This window comes from Manduca sexta, chromosome 14, assembly GCF_014839805.1.
Source record: "Manduca sexta isolate Smith_Timp_Sample1 chromosome 14, JHU_Msex_v1.0, whole genome shotgun sequence".
In the NCBI taxonomy this organism is placed as follows: domain Eukaryota; kingdom Metazoa; phylum Arthropoda; class Insecta; order Lepidoptera; family Sphingidae; genus Manduca; species Manduca sexta.
In genome coordinates this window covers 10,934,181-10,953,975 of record NC_051128.1, presented here as the reverse complement: position 1 = coordinate 10,953,975, position 19,795 = coordinate 10,934,181, and the positions used below count along the sequence as shown (strand labels likewise).

The following is a 19,795-nucleotide window of genomic DNA, read 5'->3' as shown; positions in this document are numbered from 1 at the left end:
GCGATGTACTTGTAATGCGAGATACATTTTGTTTATTAGATGTAACGTTGTTCGAATACATTGTGCGGGATTGTTTGGGGTGTGTATCGCGGTGGTTTGCCGGCTCCGGTCGCGAGGCGATCGTCAAACGAGTGGCCGGCGCGTCCGGTGTCGGCAAGCGTTCTCGATCGAAAGGCTATGTCGCCTTTTAGTTTGTTTCAACACGAGTTGATATATTTTTGTAGTGGCCGCTCCGCTACCTGGAGAATGGGATCCTTGAACGATAAACAGATTTAAAACAATGTTGTGTATTTGAAAATTTTATTGTTAAATTGGAAGATGAATAATTATTTAATAAATGTATATATACATTCATATATATATTTGGAAATAAATCTGTATTTTTATTTTGTTCATTTTTGTGTATCCTGTACTCAGGGCCTCGATACCCTCTAACCATCTGTCCGTATGTGAGTTTTACAAAACTACTTTTAATTAGTACTGTAATAAATAATTTAAATCAACATCAATCTAGTCACAGTGTTTAAGGGGCGTTAAAGTACTAAGATATTATAAAAGAGAAACAGGGCACTGTCACTTTGCTTCGAGAAACTTACATGTTTAATTTTACTGCTATCGAACAAATAACAAAAATTAACTAAGAGGATTTAGGTATTCGGAAATCTGGGATTTAACAATGGTGAATAGTCAAATTGCAGTAAAAGTCATTAATAAATGTCAATATTTTATTACACGAAATAAAAACAACGCAACTTCCCGCAAGAGAAGAGTGGAATTAACACAATTTATAAAAAAAAACTTAAAACTGGCTACACAAGTTACATAAAAAAATATTTATCTCTATTTACAGTTTACACCTCCTTACAAATAACATAAAGACTACTGTTACGATTTAAAATGGAAGTTCTGGTGTTGGCAAAAAGATATTTTAAATGCAACCTTATTAGCTTGATTTACTGTTAATGTTAGTTTAAAGAATAGCCACATAAGAAGCTGATTAGAGCGCCTAGTTCAGAACAAAAAGCATTTCAACTATTGCTTACCAAACAAATTTCAACAGTATGCCAAGTTAATAAAGTTGAGTCTTAATTATCCCATCCATGTCAACGAAACTACCTATTCAGATTTCGTAGTCCAACCCTGGCAGCTAACGTGTCCTAGAAATAATTCATTCTCAATATTGGATTAAAAAAATCATATATTCTGTCAGAGAATTTAACATCTCTATTTGAAGCTATCATGTCACCGAAAATCTGAGCCGAAAATATCACCCAAAAATAAATGTCAACAAATTTTAATATCGTCTGGTTTTATTAAAAATTATGGTATGTTGAAAAATCTTCATTAGCGCACCGTATAATTACATACAAAGAGAAATACAAGGAGGTAGATTATACTCTGTTTAGCCAAGCAACGTAGTTAAATGTTATCTAAACGAGCCGTTTGTGTACGTGGAGGTGAAGTAGTCGCAAACTTTTTAAGTTATTCTGAAGTTATCGACAAATATGCACATGCGCCATTGCTGTCCGTATCTAGCCAACTTCAGAGCAAACTAGAAGATAGTATAGTCTGACCAGGAAATAGAAATCCTTGCCATGCTGTGGTAAGATATGGAACCAATTTCTTGTACTGGCAACATAAACTTTAAAACCTAAAAGTAAAAGTGGCGATCACAAAGCATTTTTTTTTCCTAGTCCAAATATACTGTCACTTAAACGACTAGTTTGGATAATGAACCTATAGTATGAATTATCGACTAGATAGTACGCAGTAAACAGTCTTCGATAAATGCAACACTAAACACACACTGCCTTCGCTGAAAAAATATAACGCGATGACAATCTATACATTAAGCCAATAATATGCTGTTTTGAATATAAGACAATAAAATTATATCATCTGATAAAAGTTGCACATTTAAAACACTTAAAAAGTTTTAGAATAACATAATTTATAGCAAAATAATTAAATAACGGTCTTTCAATAATTTCATCGAGAAAAAATCATAAATCTAACTTATAAAGGATCGTAATCGCCGACTACGGATCAATCCGAGAATAAATCAATCAATTCTGATTGGTCCATTTTCGCTATCGATCCGAAAGTAGCTATTAGGATCGTTTATGAAGTGAATTAGGGAATGGACTGCGCCTGTTTAGTAAATGTTCGCTGAGACTGAGATAGAAGCGAGTGATGTCAATAAATGACTCATTCTACGTCACATTGCTGTCATAGCCACATAATGGTAAATTTTGTTTGAATATTACGCAGTCCATGCATTGTATTTTGGACTGTATGCATTACGTGTCTTACATATTTCCCACAAAAATAGCTTACAAATAACCCTGTACTTAATCAAAAATGTGTTCGCGTCTCAACTAATAATATAAGAAAGCGCCATCTCTCATTGAGTAACAAAACTATCAATTTTTACTTCGTCTTTAGATGTCACCTTACAAGCATAGCACCGAGTGAGGTCAGGGGCGGCCGCTAGAGTCTGTCGGGAGGGTCCAGGGTGCTGCAGTGGCAGTTGCAGGAACTAACAGGACATTCTGTGTGCTCTCTGAAACAATATTGTAACTTGTGCAATATTCGTTAATAGTGTGGAGGGGATTCGATACCTTAAGGTATTAAAACTAAATGCGTTTTAGGAGCGTCTATGACTTCATCTATTTAGCTGTAAAGATTTTAAAAATCCCTCCAAATATCGAAATACAGTACTCAGAAAATACTAACAACTGTCAAATCTTGCAAATCGTGGATTATTGGATAGCATAGTAATTCTATCAAACATGAAGCATAGACTGATCTGAGGGTATACTGACTTGAACCACGTGAGGAGATGCGCGGCGTGTCCCCCGTGCCGGCACGCCACGCACCAGCTGAACCAGCCCGCAAAGGGCGCGCCCCCCGCCGCCCCCGCCGCGCCCCCCGCCGCCCCCGCCGCGCCGCCCGCGCCCCCCGCCGCCGTGCCCAGGTGCAGCGAGCACACCCCGCACCGGGGCAGAGGCTTGCGGCAGTTCGGACACGCTGAGATTTGCTACAACATGCAATAAAATTGTATCGATTATAATTTGTACGTAGTTTTATGAGAATTCAATGGTGGTATGATGTTAGAGCCATGCCTTCATCTTGGCGGCGGGCGGCGGCAGGCGCGCGAGCGCGGCGCGGGGGCGCGCGGGCCCGGGCGGCGCGGCCACGGACTTGCCGCAGTAGGTGCAGGCGACGCACACGCGGCGCGCGGCGGCGCCCTCGGGCGCGCCCCCCGCGCCGCCGCCCGCGCCCGGCCCCGCCGCGCCCGCCGCGCCCGCCATCACCCACGTGTCCAGCGCACACCGCGCCCACCACAGCTGCCACCCGTCCAACAGGTTGCGGTAGCTGCCAACAACGCATTGTATCAAAACTCTTTCTTAAAATTATAGATTTATATTTCAGTGTTAATCGAAATAATAATTACGAAAATAAGACAGAGACGTTTCTTATCAGAATAATTAAAATTCTTTAAGTCACATATTATAATCATTGTTACAGCATAAATAAAAATAGACGATGCTTTATTTAAAATAATTATACGCAACAACCATGAACAATGATATCGGGGAAAAATATTTCATAACAATTTATATTTTTTGAATATCAAATTACAAAAAAGTCAATTTATATTTAGAAACTAAGCAACAAATGTATTATGACTCAGGAAGCAGAGCAGTATCAAAAAAGTGTTCTGGCAGCGGTGGGATTCGAACCCACGCCTCCGAAGAGACTGGTGCCTTAAACCAGCGCCTTAGACCGCTCGGCCACGCTACCTTGTGACCGTCTGATCGAAATTCAATATGAAATGATATCTTGCCACATTAAAAAAAATAAACAATATTCCTTTCATTGTACACAACCAATATAATGAGAGAATTTACTGAAAGTCGCCTGCCTATAACGAATAGCAACCTAATCCAAAAAAGGCTCTAAGGGTGGGATGAAATAAAAGTTGGAAACCCTGTATGCGTCACGTGACGGAAGGAAGGTCCTCGACTGGAAATGTAAACATCCCTTTAAGTAGGTCTACGTTCAGCACTAGGCAAAATGACATTATAATTACTATTAGTCTCTGCCTCAGAGGCGTAGAAGTTGTATTGCATGCATGATACGACCATCGTTCTAAGGTCCCGGGTCCGACAAAGTGGTATAGGGTGTTTCTGCTGACTAGAGTCAGGAATTTGAGCAGCGCGGCGGACTGCACGTCGCCCGACACCTCCACCCAGCGCTGCAGCAGCGAGATGTGATAGTGTAGGGACTGACCTGTCGAGCCAGTGCTGCACGCGGTGGTCCTTGAGCAGGTCGGGCGTGAAGCAGCGCGCGGCGAGCAGCGCGGCGGACTGCACGTCGCCCGACACCTCCACCCAGCGCTGCAGCAGCGAGATGTGATAGTGTAGGGACTGACCTGTCGAGCCAGTGCTGCACGCGGTGGTCCTTGAGCAGGTCGGGCGTGAAGCAGCGCGCGGCGAGCAGCGCGGCGGACTGCACGTCGCCCGACACCTCCACCCAGCGCTGCAGCAGCGAGATGTGATAGTGTAGGGACTGACCTGTCGAGCCAGTGCTGCACGCGGTGGTCCTTGAGCAGGTCGGGCGTGAAGCAGCGCGCGGCGAGCAGCGCGGCGGACTGCACGTCGCCCGACACCTCCACCCAGCGCTGCAGCAGCGAGATGCCCTCCGGACTCGTGCCTGCCACAACGTGCAAACGTGGTCGCAATTTTCTTTTTATTACTTTGAATAACGAGACGGATTTGTCATTCGCCTGATGGTAAACGATACGACCGCCCATAAACAGTAGAAACACCATTCAACAACTTAGATTATAAAGTATTGTTTAGTATTCCACTGGGCTCGCCATCCTGGGACATGAGATATCCAGTAGTTACGCTGGCTACAATGTTATGGGAAAACAACAATGACTACATACTGCTGCTTAACGGCAAAAATAGACATTACGATGGTACCCAGACGAACTCTCACATGAGAGACCTACCACTGACGGACTCAGGCGAACTCTCACATGAGGTTGTATTCTACACCAGCATACCAAGCCTCCGCACTCCACCCCATTTCATCCCGAGAATTTTACCATCCTCCTAATGTAACTAAAATAATAAAAGTATGTATGTAACATATTTGTTAAATAGAAATGCGGAAACCGTTGGTCGGATTTGATTGTAACTTGGCAATCATAATATAAAGACCAAATTCTACATTACATAATATCATTTCATAAATAAATGCTTGTAATAGTGTATACTTTCATACCAAATGAGATGTGTTATAAAATAAAATGTTTATGATATTGTGAGAGTTCACAATGAAATTTGAAACAGTCAGCAATGTTTTCAAATCAGCGTATTTTGATACCAGTGCTGACTTGGAATAATAAGTCGGTCAATTACTTCGATAATTATTATTTCACGAGTCATTTTAAAAATATATTTTTAGATTTAATTTTGAAACTTATAGTAGGGAAACTCGAGATACTAAATTTGGAGTTACTAAAGCGTCCTGGGGACCTATTGGACTGTGAAGATTAGGTCCTAAAATGAAAAACAAGAAAATTGAAGTGAATCTGACGACAGTCCTTGGGATGTAAAACAAATCTCATTGGCCGGCAATGTATAAATAATACTGTCACATGGCTAGTTTTTGCTCGCACCTCCGCTCGCGTGATAAAGTTATCAATCATAAAAGTCACGCTATATATTTTCCTGAGATAGAAAGTTTATCCGATGTGATACACCCTTTAGCCTTCTCTGACAAATGAGCTTTCTAACACAAATATTTTTTTTTTATTTGTACCTATAATTCTTAAGATTAGCGAGTTTAAATAGTATTAGTATAGATTAGCAAGTTTTTCAGTTTTATATTTATAATAGTATAGTATAGAAGTATAGATAAGGAAGCATGTACCTGTGAGCAGTATCCCGGAGAGGTCGCCCTGCTCGACGAGCTGGTCGCACGTGTGCTTCACGTACTCGTGCAGCTTCGCGTCCGACAGGAAGATGCACGCGAACGCCACGCGGTCCTCCAGCCGCATCTCCGTCTCGTTCTGCGGGAGAGATGCAGTGAGCAGAGTGTCGTCGACAGCAGCGAGTCACACGGCACGCACTACGCACCAGCACGGCGCTGAGGTCGGGCTGCGCGGCGGGCGCGGCGTGGTGCGCGGGGTGCGCCGGCGCCGACGCGGCCAGGAAGTGCAGCAGCGCGCGCAGGTAGGCGTCGGGCAGCGCCGGCGCGCCCGCCGCCAGCGCCTCGCGCCACAGCCGCTCCTCGCTGAGGCCGGCCAGCGCCAGCCCCACGACGCGCAGCTGCGGCTCGTGCGCGCGCGCCAGCACGTCGAGCGCGGCGCGCAGCTTGAGGTGGAAGGCGGCGATGGCGGCGGCGCGGCACGGCGTGCCCTCGGCCTCGGCGCGCTCCACGCCGGCCGCGGCGTTGTCCCAGCCCCAGCCCCAGCCGCACAGGTGCAGCGCGCGCGTGCGCTCGCCCGAGCGGAACACCGTGACGCGGCGCGCCGGCAGGTCGGGCAGCAGCGACGGCACGGCCTCGGAGCGGTAGCCGCCCTCGCCCGCCGACCGCAGCACGCCGCGCACGCCGGGGTGGCGCCACGGGCTGCCGCGGATGCACCCTGCACACACACCGCTCGCTCAGCACCCGCTCCCACCGCACACACCGCACACACCGCACACACCGCACACACACGCCACGCCGCCAGCCTCACCGTCCTCCACGAGGGACTTGCTCAGCGCCATGAAGTGCCACAGCCCGCTCAGCGCATCGTCGTCGGCCAGGTCCGCGTTCTGCCACAAGTCTGACTGCAACAATATGCATTCTTAATCAATTCCTTATTAAATATCTTTCATTATGATAGGAAACTGAAATACAAATAATTATGCATCGGCTGAGAATTATAAATCATATAACTATTTAAACTAAACTCTGTTGTCAAATGAACCTATATTAATTTGTATAATAAAAAAATATTTTTTTTGCTTTCCCTAAAAATAATAGCAATATTTCGATTTTCGTTTCAATAGTCAATACTATTTTTTATTTTTCTCTCCACTACTGATACACTTTTATCTCTATAGTAATAAATACGTGCTTTTATAAATAATTCCGCTATCTCAGCAATTAAAACATTTCTACACTCTATTACCTCTATCTAGCTTCCGACACGTAATTTCGGGTTACCTAGTAACAGGTAGCGTGGCCGAGCGGTCTAAGGCGCTGGTTTAAGGCACCAGTCTCTTCGGAGGCGTGGGTTCGAATCCCACCGCTGCCAGAACACTTTTTGGCATTCCATCAACAGAATATATTAGCTAGTGATAATACTTTTATAAGACAATACTGAAATAGATTTTGAGTATTATAGTTTATATCGAAATAGGGTTAGAAGTTGTTTGAATTTTTCTAACATAATATGCCGAAAATTGGATTCACCAGAAGAAATTAACACTCGACAGATGCCAGTAGTTAAAAATATGTATAAATATTTCTACGTGCTTAAAAAGTGTATTGTTCTGATTTAATTCGAGTGAGATGAGAGGAGGATGTAGTTTGTTTCTAATTCGAATTATGTAATTTTAAATCTATTAGTAAATTTGATTATATTTTTTTAAACTGTCTCAAGCACTTATGCTATGTAAATAATACAACTTTTTGCTACTATCCACGCTCGAAGGATCAAAATAGTTGTTGGTCTTTCGAATCAACATACCTTAAGCCCGTAGTCGGTAGTGGCACGACGTCTCATGACGTAGGAGATGTCTCGGATGGCTGCGTAGAAATCGTCGCGCATGAGCCGCAGCGTGCCGCCCGCGCCGGTCCACACGAGCCCGCCTCCCCCGCCGCCGCCGCCGCAGCCCCACGCCACCGTCACGCGCTCGCACACTGTATAGTCGGCTATCATACCTGTGGACAAAATGTTGAATTGCGATGGGACAGTTACAAGTTGTATGCTGCACTTGGGTATGTAAGAGTGGTAGTGGCAGGCACCTGAGGCGTACACGGCCAGCAGCCGGGCCTCGTGCGCGGGGTGCCAGCTGAAGGCGGCGATGGGAGCGCCCCCCGCGCCCGCGCCCCCGCCGCCGCCCCCGCCCGCGCCCGCGCCCGGCGACACCTCGCGCTCCAGCACGCTCGGGCCGCGCGAGTACTCCTCCAGCTCCGCTTCCACTGCTGTCGCTGCCAACTGCACAACAACAACAGCACAGAACTACTATTTCATCTCGATGATATCACCTACTAATACAATTATTATCTTTATAAGATGCTCATATAAACTCATATTTTGCACCCAGATGCTCTATGGCTATAAGTCTCCCATTGTGACTCACCATGTTATCGATCGCGTTGTTGTTCGCCTGTTGTATGTCGTGGAGGCGGAGCGTGGCCGAGTCGCGCTGTAGAGACAGCAGCAGGTTCCGCCTGAACACAAAAACGTTACTAAAAGACAAAGTGCAAACCACTCAATACTACAACAGAGCAAAGGTACGAAGTATCATGTGGCAGTTCTTTCTCGATACTAAATGATGCTAGAATATTATACGCTCCTCATCGCTTGTGAATGTTACTTGGACAGTTTAGGTCCTTTGTAATTAGAGTAATCTTGATGGCCTCCTTGGCTTGTGCCAAGTGTGAAGAAACTATAGACTGGGGATCCAGGTTTCATATCCACGTTTGATTACACCGTGTGGCTTTTATGAATACGCTTTCCTCGGAAATGGATTCCTTAGACAGCACTGAAGTCAGGCACTTGTCCAGCTAGACCTGGCCAGTCATCTTGAAACAGTGTGTTAAGCTGCCACCCCATCGAAGTAGAAGTCTGGTTCTTCTGGGTACTAGTACCCGCACGTACCTGGTGGGGCACCACTGCACATGCGCCACGGGCTTGTGGTGGAGCAGCGTGAGCACGGGCCGGTCGAAGCTGCGCGCGTCCCACACGCACACGGCGCCCTCGCCGCGCGACGCCAGCTGCCACGGGTTGAACGGGTCTGCGCACACGCCGTAGCAGTGCCGGCTCGTCGTCACGCTCACCGCTTTGTTCGATAGGTCTGGAGGACAAATCGCTTACACGTCATTCAATCACCAACATTGTAATTCCAACAGTATGTATGAATTAGCTCAGCTATGTGGAATTACTTCACCATAGACAACCAAAATAATAAATAACAGTTTATAAAGTATAAAATATGTAGTCAAGAGGTTACCAGATCTCAGCTGAACCATGACTGAATGCTTAACCTTAATAATGTGGAATAATGCCTTTATGTTTTTAGTATTGTGTTAACTTTTCATTGACCATACCGCACTACAATAAACATTCAATAACCACTCACCTCTGAGATCAAATATTTTGATGTATTTCAAGTTCATGGAAGCGAGCAGCGTTCGGTTGGAGCAGTTGGACCAGGCCACGTTGTGCGCCGCCTCCGACAGGCCCATTTCGGCGAGCGGCTTCGACGGGTCGGCCGGCGAGTGCGCGCTGTCTGTACCTGCGGGGTACCGGAATCTATACTATTATATAAAGCTGAAGAGTTTGTTTGTTTGTTTGTTTGTTTGTTTGAACGCGCTAATCTCAGGAACTACCGGTCCGAACTGAAAAATTCTTTTTGCGTTGGATAGCCCTATGTTCGTGGAGTGCTATAGGCTATATATCATCGCGCTATACCCAATAGGAGCGGAGCAGTAATGCCTAATCTCAGGAACTACCGGTCCGAACTGAAAAATTCTTTTTGCGTTGGATAGCCTTTTGTTCGTGGAGTGCTATAGGCTATATATCATCACGCTATACCCAATAGGAGCGGAGCAGTAATGGCTAATCTCAGGAACTACCGATTCGAACTGAAAAAATCTTTTTGTGTTGAATAGCCCTTTGTTTGTAGAGTGCTATTTGCTATATATTATCACGCTATACCTAATAGGAGCGGAGCAGTAATGGCTAATCTCAGGAACTACCGATTCGAACTGAAAAATTTTTTTTGTGTTGAATAGCCCTTTGTTTGTAGAGTGCTCTAAGTTATATATCATCACGCTATGACCAATAGGAGCGGAGCAGTAATGGCTAAACTCAGGAACTACCAGTTTGAACTGAAAAAATCGTTTTGTGTTGGATAGCCCTTTATTTGTGGAGTACTATAGGCTGTATATCATCACGCTATGACCAATAGGAGCGGAGCAGAAATGAAACATGTTGCAAAAACGGGGACAATTTATTAGTTTGGAGAGCTTCCGTTGCGTGCGCTGCGCAAACGGTTAGAGTTATGCAACAATGATGTATGACGGGATTGTTCCTCTTAAAAAGTTCTAAAAAATATATTATAAAACAAAAGACCTCCAGTGCATCTGTCTGCCTGAACGTGTTAAACTCAAAAACTACCCAACGTATTAAGATGAAATTTGGTATGGAGACAGTTTGAGACCCTGGGAAGAACATAGGCTCCCGGGAAACTACTACTTTTATAACGGAAAACTTTAGCCTGAAAAACTTTATAACGCGGGCGGAGCCGCGGGCAAAAGCTAGTTGTGTATATAATTACAAAATTAATGCACTACATATAATTCTAGATCAAGCTTAAGTTAAAATTTTCCTTTATTCTGGGGTTGTACACCATGGTCACCTTAGCCTAAATTTATAATCATCAAGATAAAGTTATATGACTACATTAATGTCTACCACCTCTAGCCTCGTCGGCGGGTGAAGAGCCTCTGTTCACGTCCCACAGAAGGATGCAGTGGTCGCTGCGGTGCTTCTCCATGGCCACCGCAAGCATGTTGGTCTCCACGTGGCTCCATGACACAGAGTTGCAAAGCCGCTGGTAACGCGACGCTGTTATGGACAACAAAATATTTATTTAATGAATTTAATTATTAATTTAATTAATTTAGTTTACCTATTTATGAAAAACTATTTTCTTTCAATAGTGAACATACATCTCTCATAATGTTTTCGAGAAGAACTTGCATCCAGCATGTTTATTAGATCTTTATAAAGTTATTTCTCATCAACCACAATGTGGTGAAAATGATTATAAATTTAATACAAACTTAAATCATTATTAATACTTAAATCATTGGCTTATTGTTCTATTATTTACATGCATATTTTAGCATACTAATGATGGTTGCAGACAAAAAGCTTGCATAGCTGATATATGAACAAATATATCAGCTATATAGGCTAAGCTAAACTAACATAGCTTACTTTTTGGCCTGCAAATCGAATTTATAAGTGGATAGTGATGGTAAACAGCAAAACAATATATGTTAATATGTGTTTTGTTTCATAATCATTGGAGGTGTACTTACTAAACTCTCTCCCAACAAGTCCCAAAGGATCATAAGTTTGCTTGAGTGTAGTGAGAGCGACCTTCCCGCTAGTATAGCCCAGAGCTAGCAGAGGCTCGGGCTGCTCAGGTATAGCGCTGATGTCTACACAGCGTACACCACTTGCACTCTGAGATGCAATTATGGTCGCACCACGGGTTGAGGATATTGGTGTGACTGGGGAGGTAACAGAAAACTGACATTAATTCACAGTTCGCTGTCATGTTTTTAGGCAATCTTATCATCATATCATTTGTATACTAAAGATTTATTATAAGATATATAAATAATATTATAAAAGATTCAATGGACAATTGATGACAAAAAATAAAGCCAAGAGTTTCTTTCTGCCTTTCTTCTTCGGGTAGTCATCACTTAGGTAGCTTATGAAAGGCTGGTAGGTTAGCTAGGTTAGGGCTTTTATTGTCCTCACCGGTGGGGATTGCAACGTGTTTCTCCCTTATTATTTATTAAAAATTACATATATACATCATTTTATTTCTTCTTTCCTACCAGCCTAAGCTGGCTTCTTTGTTTACTATATTTTTCATTTATTTTATTACCAATATAAATTGTCTTTGTTTATATAAGATAATTTTATTAAGTAATAATTAAATATTCTCATGTACAGTATAATCCGTTTATTATGACTCTGCCTATATTGACTAACCTCTTATTATGACGTAATTACACTACGAAGTTTGGTTTTCATATAAGATTCTTTATAAAAAAGTCGAATATAATGACTTCCCTTACAGTGACATGTCGCTTATTGTGACCCCTTTTAATAAATTATGTCCGGTTATAATGACCGACAGGATTCGTTACGCCCTCGGTAATGTTCTTTGATTCCCGACGACGTTCGGCACGTGGCTCGTTTTTGTTTTGAATCTCAGTGAGTAATTTACATAGCGATGTCTTCTATACACAATAGTATTAGAGACTGTTTTTACAATAAAATAAAAAAACAATAGCAGACAAAAATTACAGATTACTTACATTAAAAAATACAACTTTTATGCACATACATACATACATAGGTATGTACTTATTACGTGCAATTTTTATTTTATAAGTTACTATGTTTCTCTATTAAAGTACTTAAATACATGCATACTATTTACATTTTTTTTTTCACAAAACGCTTTTTATGACGTCCGCTTATTATGACGTGTTTGTTAATTCCTTTCGATGTCATTATAAACGGATTCGACTGTACCTTGACTTGTCATAAGTGCAACTATGTTCGCCTACGTGATAAATAAAGCATTTATTTATTATTTATTTTATTTATATTGGGCAGAAATTCCAGGCTGATACTGAGTAAAAAAACAAATATATTCATTCCAGGGATCAAACTCAAGACCTCAACACTATAGTTGTACCATAATACTACACAACCGAGGCAGTCTTGCAATAATATAAAGAATTTTTCTTTTTATAATAAATCAAACTTGACCAAGTTGATAATACAATTGATAATAATACATCTGTGCCCATATATTACCAGCACTGTTATGAATATTAGATTGCATATGATATGGAGTCCAAAAGTTAGTCCTTTGTCATTATCATGAGGATGTGTTTCATTATCATGACCACATTGTGAGTCATAAAACAAAATAATATAAACAAGACCAAACGATCAACCGTGACAAACAGTGTCCATCATACAAAGATTGATATGTGCAGGATGACAAGATTGTATCACAGCTCTTAATATAGCTACATTGGTTAATTAATCTTATCTCGCGTATAAACAATTTTTATTTATGGCTAATGAGCTTTGTTTTGAAACATTCTATGTGAATTTATTATAATAATAATTATAGTGTCTGGCATAGATACAGCACTAGATATGGTTGGTAATTAAGTAGATAAGGTCCAATCAATGGATACATTTGTACTACCATTTAAACACTTTTGTTTTATATGTATACTGTAACAAAAAATCGTAAGCAGCATGACATAAACTATGGGCACAGAACATGCATTTGGAGAGTGAAATCATTTGATTATTTATTTTATTTTCGACCACCACAATAGACTGCGTAGAGTTACGTGTGTGCGTAGTGCATACGCTATATGTACACACGTAAGTACTTACAAGTAGTTTTCTTTTCGATCTCTTTTATTCGCGCAACTTCGTATAAGGTTATGTCGGGACCCCATATTATAAATTTATCGTGATGTACAGGCGACCATATTACGTCTAAACGGCCACCTGACATCGTAGCCACATATAAAACACACAATACCAAAACAATAGTACAACTTTCTGTTTATTTTCGATGAAAATGCGACACAATCGTGAATGTTTTGACATCCATTGCTTTTAATTTTTGCTTTAGGTTCATTATGCTACTACCAAAATTTATCGGAATTTGACAAGTGTTGTGACTAGATAAATGCAATAATAAAACGACTTGTATTATTTTTATCATTTTTGAACGGGAAGATATAAATGTCATTAAGAATGTTGCCGGTTTAATAACAAAAATTACCTTATTTTCTAGACAAATGTTCATACATTTACTCCAAGGATTGCTTATGTTTGGTTTTAGATTATAAAATAATTGCAATAAATTATGATTCATTACATATGTTAGGATAATCACTACAAACAGGTTGCAAAGTAAAATTAATAAAATAATAAAAAGACTGCCTCGGTGGTGTAATTATACTGCATGCACGGTATGTCAGCGCGGTGAAGTCCTGGGTTCGAATTCCGGGTCGGGCAAAGTGATATTTTGGGGTTCATGCTTAGTATTAGCCCGAAATACTGAATTTGCGCCCGATATGGCTTTGGATTCGCCCCATATTGCATCAAAGGACGGAACATACTTGGCAAAAGTGGGTGCTCTGGTTACGCCTCTGCATCCTCTTCGGTAAAATGCGTGATATTTTGAGTTTATATAGAAAAAAAATTATATAGAAAGCCATTTGTTTCATATTTATAAATAATTTTATTGCCTGTACATTATAATAATATATCTATATTGTATATCACCTTGAAGTTATTAGTAAAACACAATCCCAACTCTACATAAAACTCCTCAAAAGAAGGGAAACACGTAAAATAAATTAAAATAAATGCCCTAAAGAGGTCGCTACCTACTACACGACACCGATCATCAACCCTTCTGTGACAGATCCTCGTAAAGCCAGTGACTACTGACGAAATAAGTGAAATCTATTCGCACGTAAACCTGAAACCAAGGATATTTCGGTGCCGCCACATTTTTTGCTTCGGTGAGTCGTAGAATACAGACAAGGTGTCGTTCAGAAAGTGGTGTTATTGGTGCGTATTTGGGTTCAATGACGTGATGCTAGTGTTTAGGAGGACGGCAACGCCTCCCGTTTTCACACAGTTTCACGCGTATTGTCTTACAGTTCTCACGTGCTGGCGCAAGGCACGTCGGTCCGCTCGAGTGGCGAAGATCCATTAACGTGCTCGCGCCCGCGTGCAGTACAGTTAGATCAATATTATCGAGGTGTCCATACGGCGACGTCCGTGTCCGTGATTCATATCTGTGCGATTGATTTTCCGCGACTTTTCCTCTCTGTACAAGTCTAGTCACGAACTGCGAGACCTTCCGGCGCTTAGATAACAAAAAACCGTAGTTTATTTAAGGTTGAGGCGGCGGACTAGTGTTAACAAGTGAAAGTAGATTATGCCTCTCGTCGGGTGTGTTCGGTCGTCTCCTGGGTTCGGGAGACGGATCTGAGCACCCGTGATGTTCTCTGCTATAGCATACCAGCTGTCTACCAAATTTCTAGAGGAACAGAAAGAGGTTTGTCTAACCAATATGATAACAGATAAATGTGCCTTGAAACTAAACACTATGAATAATACTAAACAATGAGTCACATGATTACTTCATTTTGTGGTTACAGAATGAATTACAAATATTTATTACTCCAATTAATTGAAGATTTTTTCCCTTTTACAATCAAAAGGGATACATTATAGACATAATGCTTACTAATTGCAAAAAGGATCATAGTTGTCCATCATATTAACAGAAGTTTTTAATTCGGTTTCTATCAAAATAGCAATGAAAATTGTGACATACTTTCTGAAACACATATGAAAATACAACCTGATAATATGAATATTCATTTTGATTGATGTGTTCTTTATATTTCATTGCCAGAAATCAGTATTAAAGTAGATAGTTAAATACAATCTTTGTTACAAATTAAATAATTAATGCTATGAAACAATGAACTAGTTTTGCCTTACGATAAAGACGTTTCCCACATTAAATGTTCAAATGTATATTTTGGGACAAATAAAAATCACCTCCATATTTTTATTGAACATAGAGTAAGTGCCTCTCCTTACAGTATATAATAAATAACATGTATATTTAATCCTAAGATTACACTAGCAAGTTGTTGCAGCAATAACTTATTCAAGAACTTACAGATATGTTTACACTAGCAGCAATAGCTCACTAGTTCCATACACATGTTACTTGTCGCAAGTCCTGCAGAAATCAGCTTACACTGTAAAAATTGCTTGCAGTAGACTTCTGTAATTTTTCTTGCTAATCTAAACCTAGTTTATGGTAACTATCCCAAATGATCACGCTATTCTAGACATTAAATTGAGATAATAGTGAGGCTCTTATTTCATGAGTTTTTTGTTACGCATTACCTCGGAACTACTGTCCCAAGATTGCTGTAAATAAAAGTATACAGCATAGAGCCTCTTCAAAATATTTATTTAAACAAAGCCATTGGTTTGACAGTGTAGTATTATGTTATTGTACCCAACTAATTATCATTTAATTAGGCTCCATCATTTAAGATGACAATGACTTATTACTGAACGAAGCTGTCTCTTGGTTACATAATTACGCAGTGACTTCAATTGCTCATAATTAATTGCTTGGTAGCTATTGTTCTCCTTGTGTTATCTTGCAAAATTCGAATATAGTGTTGCAACTAGTTGGTTAATATATAATTGGTTTGATTCCTGTGTCACAAACATGCAAATATTTTTTTTAGATTTAGGTAAAATAAAACTAAAATTGTTTTTCTTAATAATTATAAAACAAGGCATGAATGTTAGTGTTTGAAATATTTTCAATACATATTAAATTGTGATAGAAAAAGCTAATATAAGTAACCATTAGTCTACCTGCATGAGGTGGCCCAGTAGGGTAATCAGTGTTACAAAGACCATATAGTAATTAAAAAGCCATTAGACACATAGCAACTCCCTGCATGGCTGCCAACCTGCATTCAAAACTGGGGCAATGGGAACTTGATTATGCAAAGTTTATTGACCATCACCAATCATAGTAATGGAAATGCAATTGCTGAGACTTTGGTAGTTAAAATATAAATCTTAAACAGAAATTACATCAGCTATAATATCTTTCAAGCCAAAACTCAGTAATGCTCTCCAAAGCTGTATTACTAACTCAAAAAGCCTAGCACTTGGCGCCATGACCTAACCAAATAAACAAAGCCCATCGGATGAGTATCATGTTTTGATAAGTTTCCGATTCGTTAACTGCCTTACCGAGTATCACAAGGTAATTACCATCGTAGGACAAGTGTACTTGCCGGTAAGATTTCTCCAGTTTATCTGATGGTGCAGTGAAATCGTGCCATTTCCCACCCACTCGCGTGTGGATTGTAACCTTTTTGTGCGGGCGAGCGCCAGCCGCCTGTCGTCTTACGCTTTTTCATTAATTGCCTGATTAGAAAAATTACGCCTCATGTGATATTTCACCATGAAAAATTTATAAGCCTAGTATTATTTATACATATCAAAAAAACTTACAGAGATTGTAACTGAGTTTGTTTTTAAAACAGTGTGTTGTGTCTCTTCGTATCAAACTGCTGAAATTATAGAATTATGAGAGTTTGTGACACACAGGCTTATTGTCTATTATTCTAGAAAGGTGCACACTGCACATTGCCGTTTTTATTTCTGAAAATGAAAATCGTGGTAGGAGTTTCGAGTTAAACCCAGTAAGGCAAATAAGCGTATCGTGGATGTAGTAAGTCGTTCAGGATAATTACAGACGCGTAATCACAAGCCGTCGTGGGGCGACGGTTTCTTTGAGTGCGGGTTGAAAGGACGGTGCGGCAATTATCGTCTCCATATAAAATATCGAATAGACTAAGTTATAGAGTATGATATAAGATGTAAAAAATGTAAATAAAGATTACTTATCTAGTGACTATGATAAGAACAATTGAAAAGCATGCAAAAGTCTACTGTATAATCGTATCCTGAATTTAAGAGGATACATTGCTTTTATATGTAAGTTGGTAGTATACACTCCAATTAAGCAGCATTCGTTCTGTAGGACAATTGTCATATATGTAAATCGGTTCGCTTCGATATAACAAAGTATCCCTAGGACCCTTTATGCGATCAGTCACAACTTGCTATAGTAACAAGCGAAAGTATCGATACGTTTAATACAATAATACACGTGTAATCCGTCATGCGGCGCTATCAGTGAGTTACACGCTCTTATCAAACGCCGGCTTTGAATCTTCACACAGCTCTGCTGAAACACAATAGAATGTGGGGCCGAGGTCGCTGTACACATTTTGGATTTCACGAAAACTATGTTGTTTAAAATAAACTTTTACGCAATTTGATCTTTATTTTCAGTATATAATGTTGAAAGCCATATTCCTATGGGAGTATACGAGTATGTGAAATTTTGTATATGAATAACTAGCTACCGAGGAGAGAAAATCCATAGTAGATGGTTCTAACTCACATTTGATATTTAGCCATCAGCTGGTGTACCTTTGCTAGGGTAGGCCCAGTACTATGGCGAAGTCCAATTTTAATCAACGTTAAACTAGAACTATACCACTTAGTTATCTATCAAAAATAAAGGCGACTGGCTTATTCCACCTTAAAATTACTCAGTCGCAGCTCAGAGTTAAGAAGTTGGCAGTGTGATACTCTGTGCCTCGGAAAGCACGCAAAGCCGTTCGTCCTGCGCCTGATCACTTTCCAATCGTGTCGAATTGCTGTCCCAACTGACTATAAGACTGATTGCACCTGTGAATTATGCACACACTTGTGCAGTATAATATCTCTTGCGTATCTGGCTGAGATTGTTGTTGTTCTCCGTTGAGCTTGGCCGCCGTGGCAAAAATTAGGATAGGATTTCAATTTTAATTCAATCTCTGTGCCGCCATAAAAAAATACAAAAGTACCCAAACCAAAATGTTATAAAAGGAAATCGGCAGACGGAAGCCACTATGTTTATAATTTGTATTCTGTTCGCCTTAATTGGCCGAAGAAAGTTCCGCTATTCGGTGAATTTATTAGAATCGTAGACGGCGAGTGATCTTTTTTCGTCGGTCGAACGTTTTGGGATATCCGCATGGCGTCGTAAAGCTACGGTCCAAGTTGTTACGTTTTTATCTCGCTATAAAACTTGGCGTGTTTCAAAAATGTTCTGTTCTTCCGTTTCTATGATTCGTGTACAAGTATGAATGCTATCGTCTATCACGATTTATATGGAAGTCACTATCTGATAGTAAGTTATGTATACGTAATACAAAAAAAAGTAGACATTGAAGTAAGAGGTCCGTGTTTTCGGTGGACTTTTGTCTATAAGTAATCTATTTCCATTTCTCCGTAACGTATCGCTTCTTATCTAATAATATTATGTATTATGTACTATTATTTACTCAGCAGTGGCGTCATAGAGCCAGTGGCAAATTAATCTGATGGGACTTTTTCTAACGTGAAAAATCTGTATTTTTATAGATTTTATGGCGACCATTTTTAGTCCTAATACACAAAGCAATATACAATTTTGAAAAAATTTTAGCAACTTGTGATCGTGGTTCCGTGGCATTTTCCCCATCATGCCATCCTATAGTGGTATTAAATTTATGATGTACTAGATACAAGCAACTTGTTGTTTATATGTTTTGTTAATGATGATTAAAATAAAAGGGGTTTTTGTTGCCATTCCAGATTCCAATCTCGATCAAATAAAAAGCAGAAACTCCAACTCCGCGTCGACATAAACACTTTCACTGATTCATATAAATGTAAATGTTTATTGTCGTAAGCAGTTATCTCCCATCGTGGGAAACGTTTGTGTATCACGCTGCGATTCTGCAAAGTGTTCCACTGAACTAGTGGGAAATCCGGTTAGTGTTAATTGTTAATTCCTAATGTAGGTCGAGTTGTGTACGGCATCGGCTTAGGCGAACCCCGCTGTGGCCCTTTACCCCGTGGAGGGGTTGCTGCTCTGTTTGTTCATGTTTTCCTGGAACAGTGGTCAGAATTATGTTGGCCTGACGATATTTAATGCTGGTTTTTAAACCGCAGATGTTAACTTCATGTTTATAATACCAGGCTTGGTTTATGAGATTTACAATATTTACACATAAATTCACACATGCACACATAAAATCATGCGTGTGT

The 19,795-nt window shown here is 40.6% G+C and overlaps 2 protein-coding genes and 2 non-coding genes across 7 annotated transcripts in view; 2 read left to right on the top strand and 2 right to left on the bottom strand.

The window, feature by feature from the left end:
• Nucleotides 1-711: 711 nt before the first annotated feature.
• On the bottom strand, nt 712-13,769 carry LOC115447539 (GATOR complex protein MIOS). Of its 2 annotated transcripts, XM_037438519.1 has the most exons (15): nt 13,469-13,769; nt 11,344-11,538; nt 10,715-10,864; nt 9,375-9,530; nt 8,894-9,089; nt 8,373-8,463; nt 8,035-8,227; nt 7,757-7,950; nt 6,758-6,851; nt 6,156-6,664; nt 5,950-6,088; nt 4,581-4,719; nt 3,126-3,378; nt 2,826-3,040; nt 712-2,563 (listed from the first exon to the last, which is right to left on the bottom strand). In XM_037438519.1, the coding sequence occupies exons 1-15, from the start codon at nt 13,590-13,592 to the stop codon at nt 2,491-2,493; spliced, it is 2,721 nt and encodes a 906-aa protein (XP_037294416.1). In that variant the 5' UTR covers nt 13,593-13,769; the 3' UTR covers nt 712-2,490. The 2 variants fall into 2 exon arrangements, with proteins under 2 accessions (XP_037294416.1, XP_037294415.1); XM_037438518.1 differs by lacking the exons at nt 712-2,563; nt 2,826-3,040 and having other exon boundaries at nt 3,099-3,378; nt 9,375-9,524.
• On the bottom strand, nt 3,726-3,807 carry Trnal-aag. Its single transcript has one exon. It is a non-coding gene; the product is annotated as a tRNA-Leu (tRNA).
• Trnal-aag lies at nt 7,240-7,321 on the top strand. Its single transcript has one exon. It is a non-coding gene; the product is annotated as a tRNA-Leu (tRNA).
• A 694-nt stretch (nt 13,770-14,463) lies between the features above and the next one.
• The window catches only part of LOC115447533 (ras-related protein Ral-a), a 24,211-nt gene continuing 18,879 nt past the window's right edge, over nt 14,464-19,795 (top strand). The window contains exon 1 of one of the 3 annotated variants that reach the window (XM_030174646.2): nt 14,464-14,613. Coding sequence is in view for 2 of the 3 variants with exons in the window: in XM_030174644.2 (XP_030030504.1) it covers nt 15,099-15,155 (57 nt within the window). In the remaining variant the exon portion in view is untranslated. Of the gene's footprint in view, nt 14,614-14,731; nt 15,156-19,795 lie in introns of those variants that run through there. The other 2 variants (XM_030174644.2, XM_030174643.2) reach the window with 2 other exon arrangements.

Coding starts and splice junctions, on each gene's coding strand:
- LOC115447539 (XM_037438519.1), bottom strand. CDS start 13,592: ATGTCAGGTGGCCGTTTAGACGTAATATGGTCGCCTGTACATCACGAT. Junction 8,228..8,372: donor ACAACGCGATCGATAACATG/GTGAGTCACAAT, acceptor GTTGTTGTGCAG/TTGGCAGCGACAGCAGTGGA. Junction 3,379..4,580: donor GTGCAGCACTGGCTCGACAG/GTCAGTCCCTAC, acceptor CGTTGTTGGCAG/CTACCGCAACCTGTTGGACG.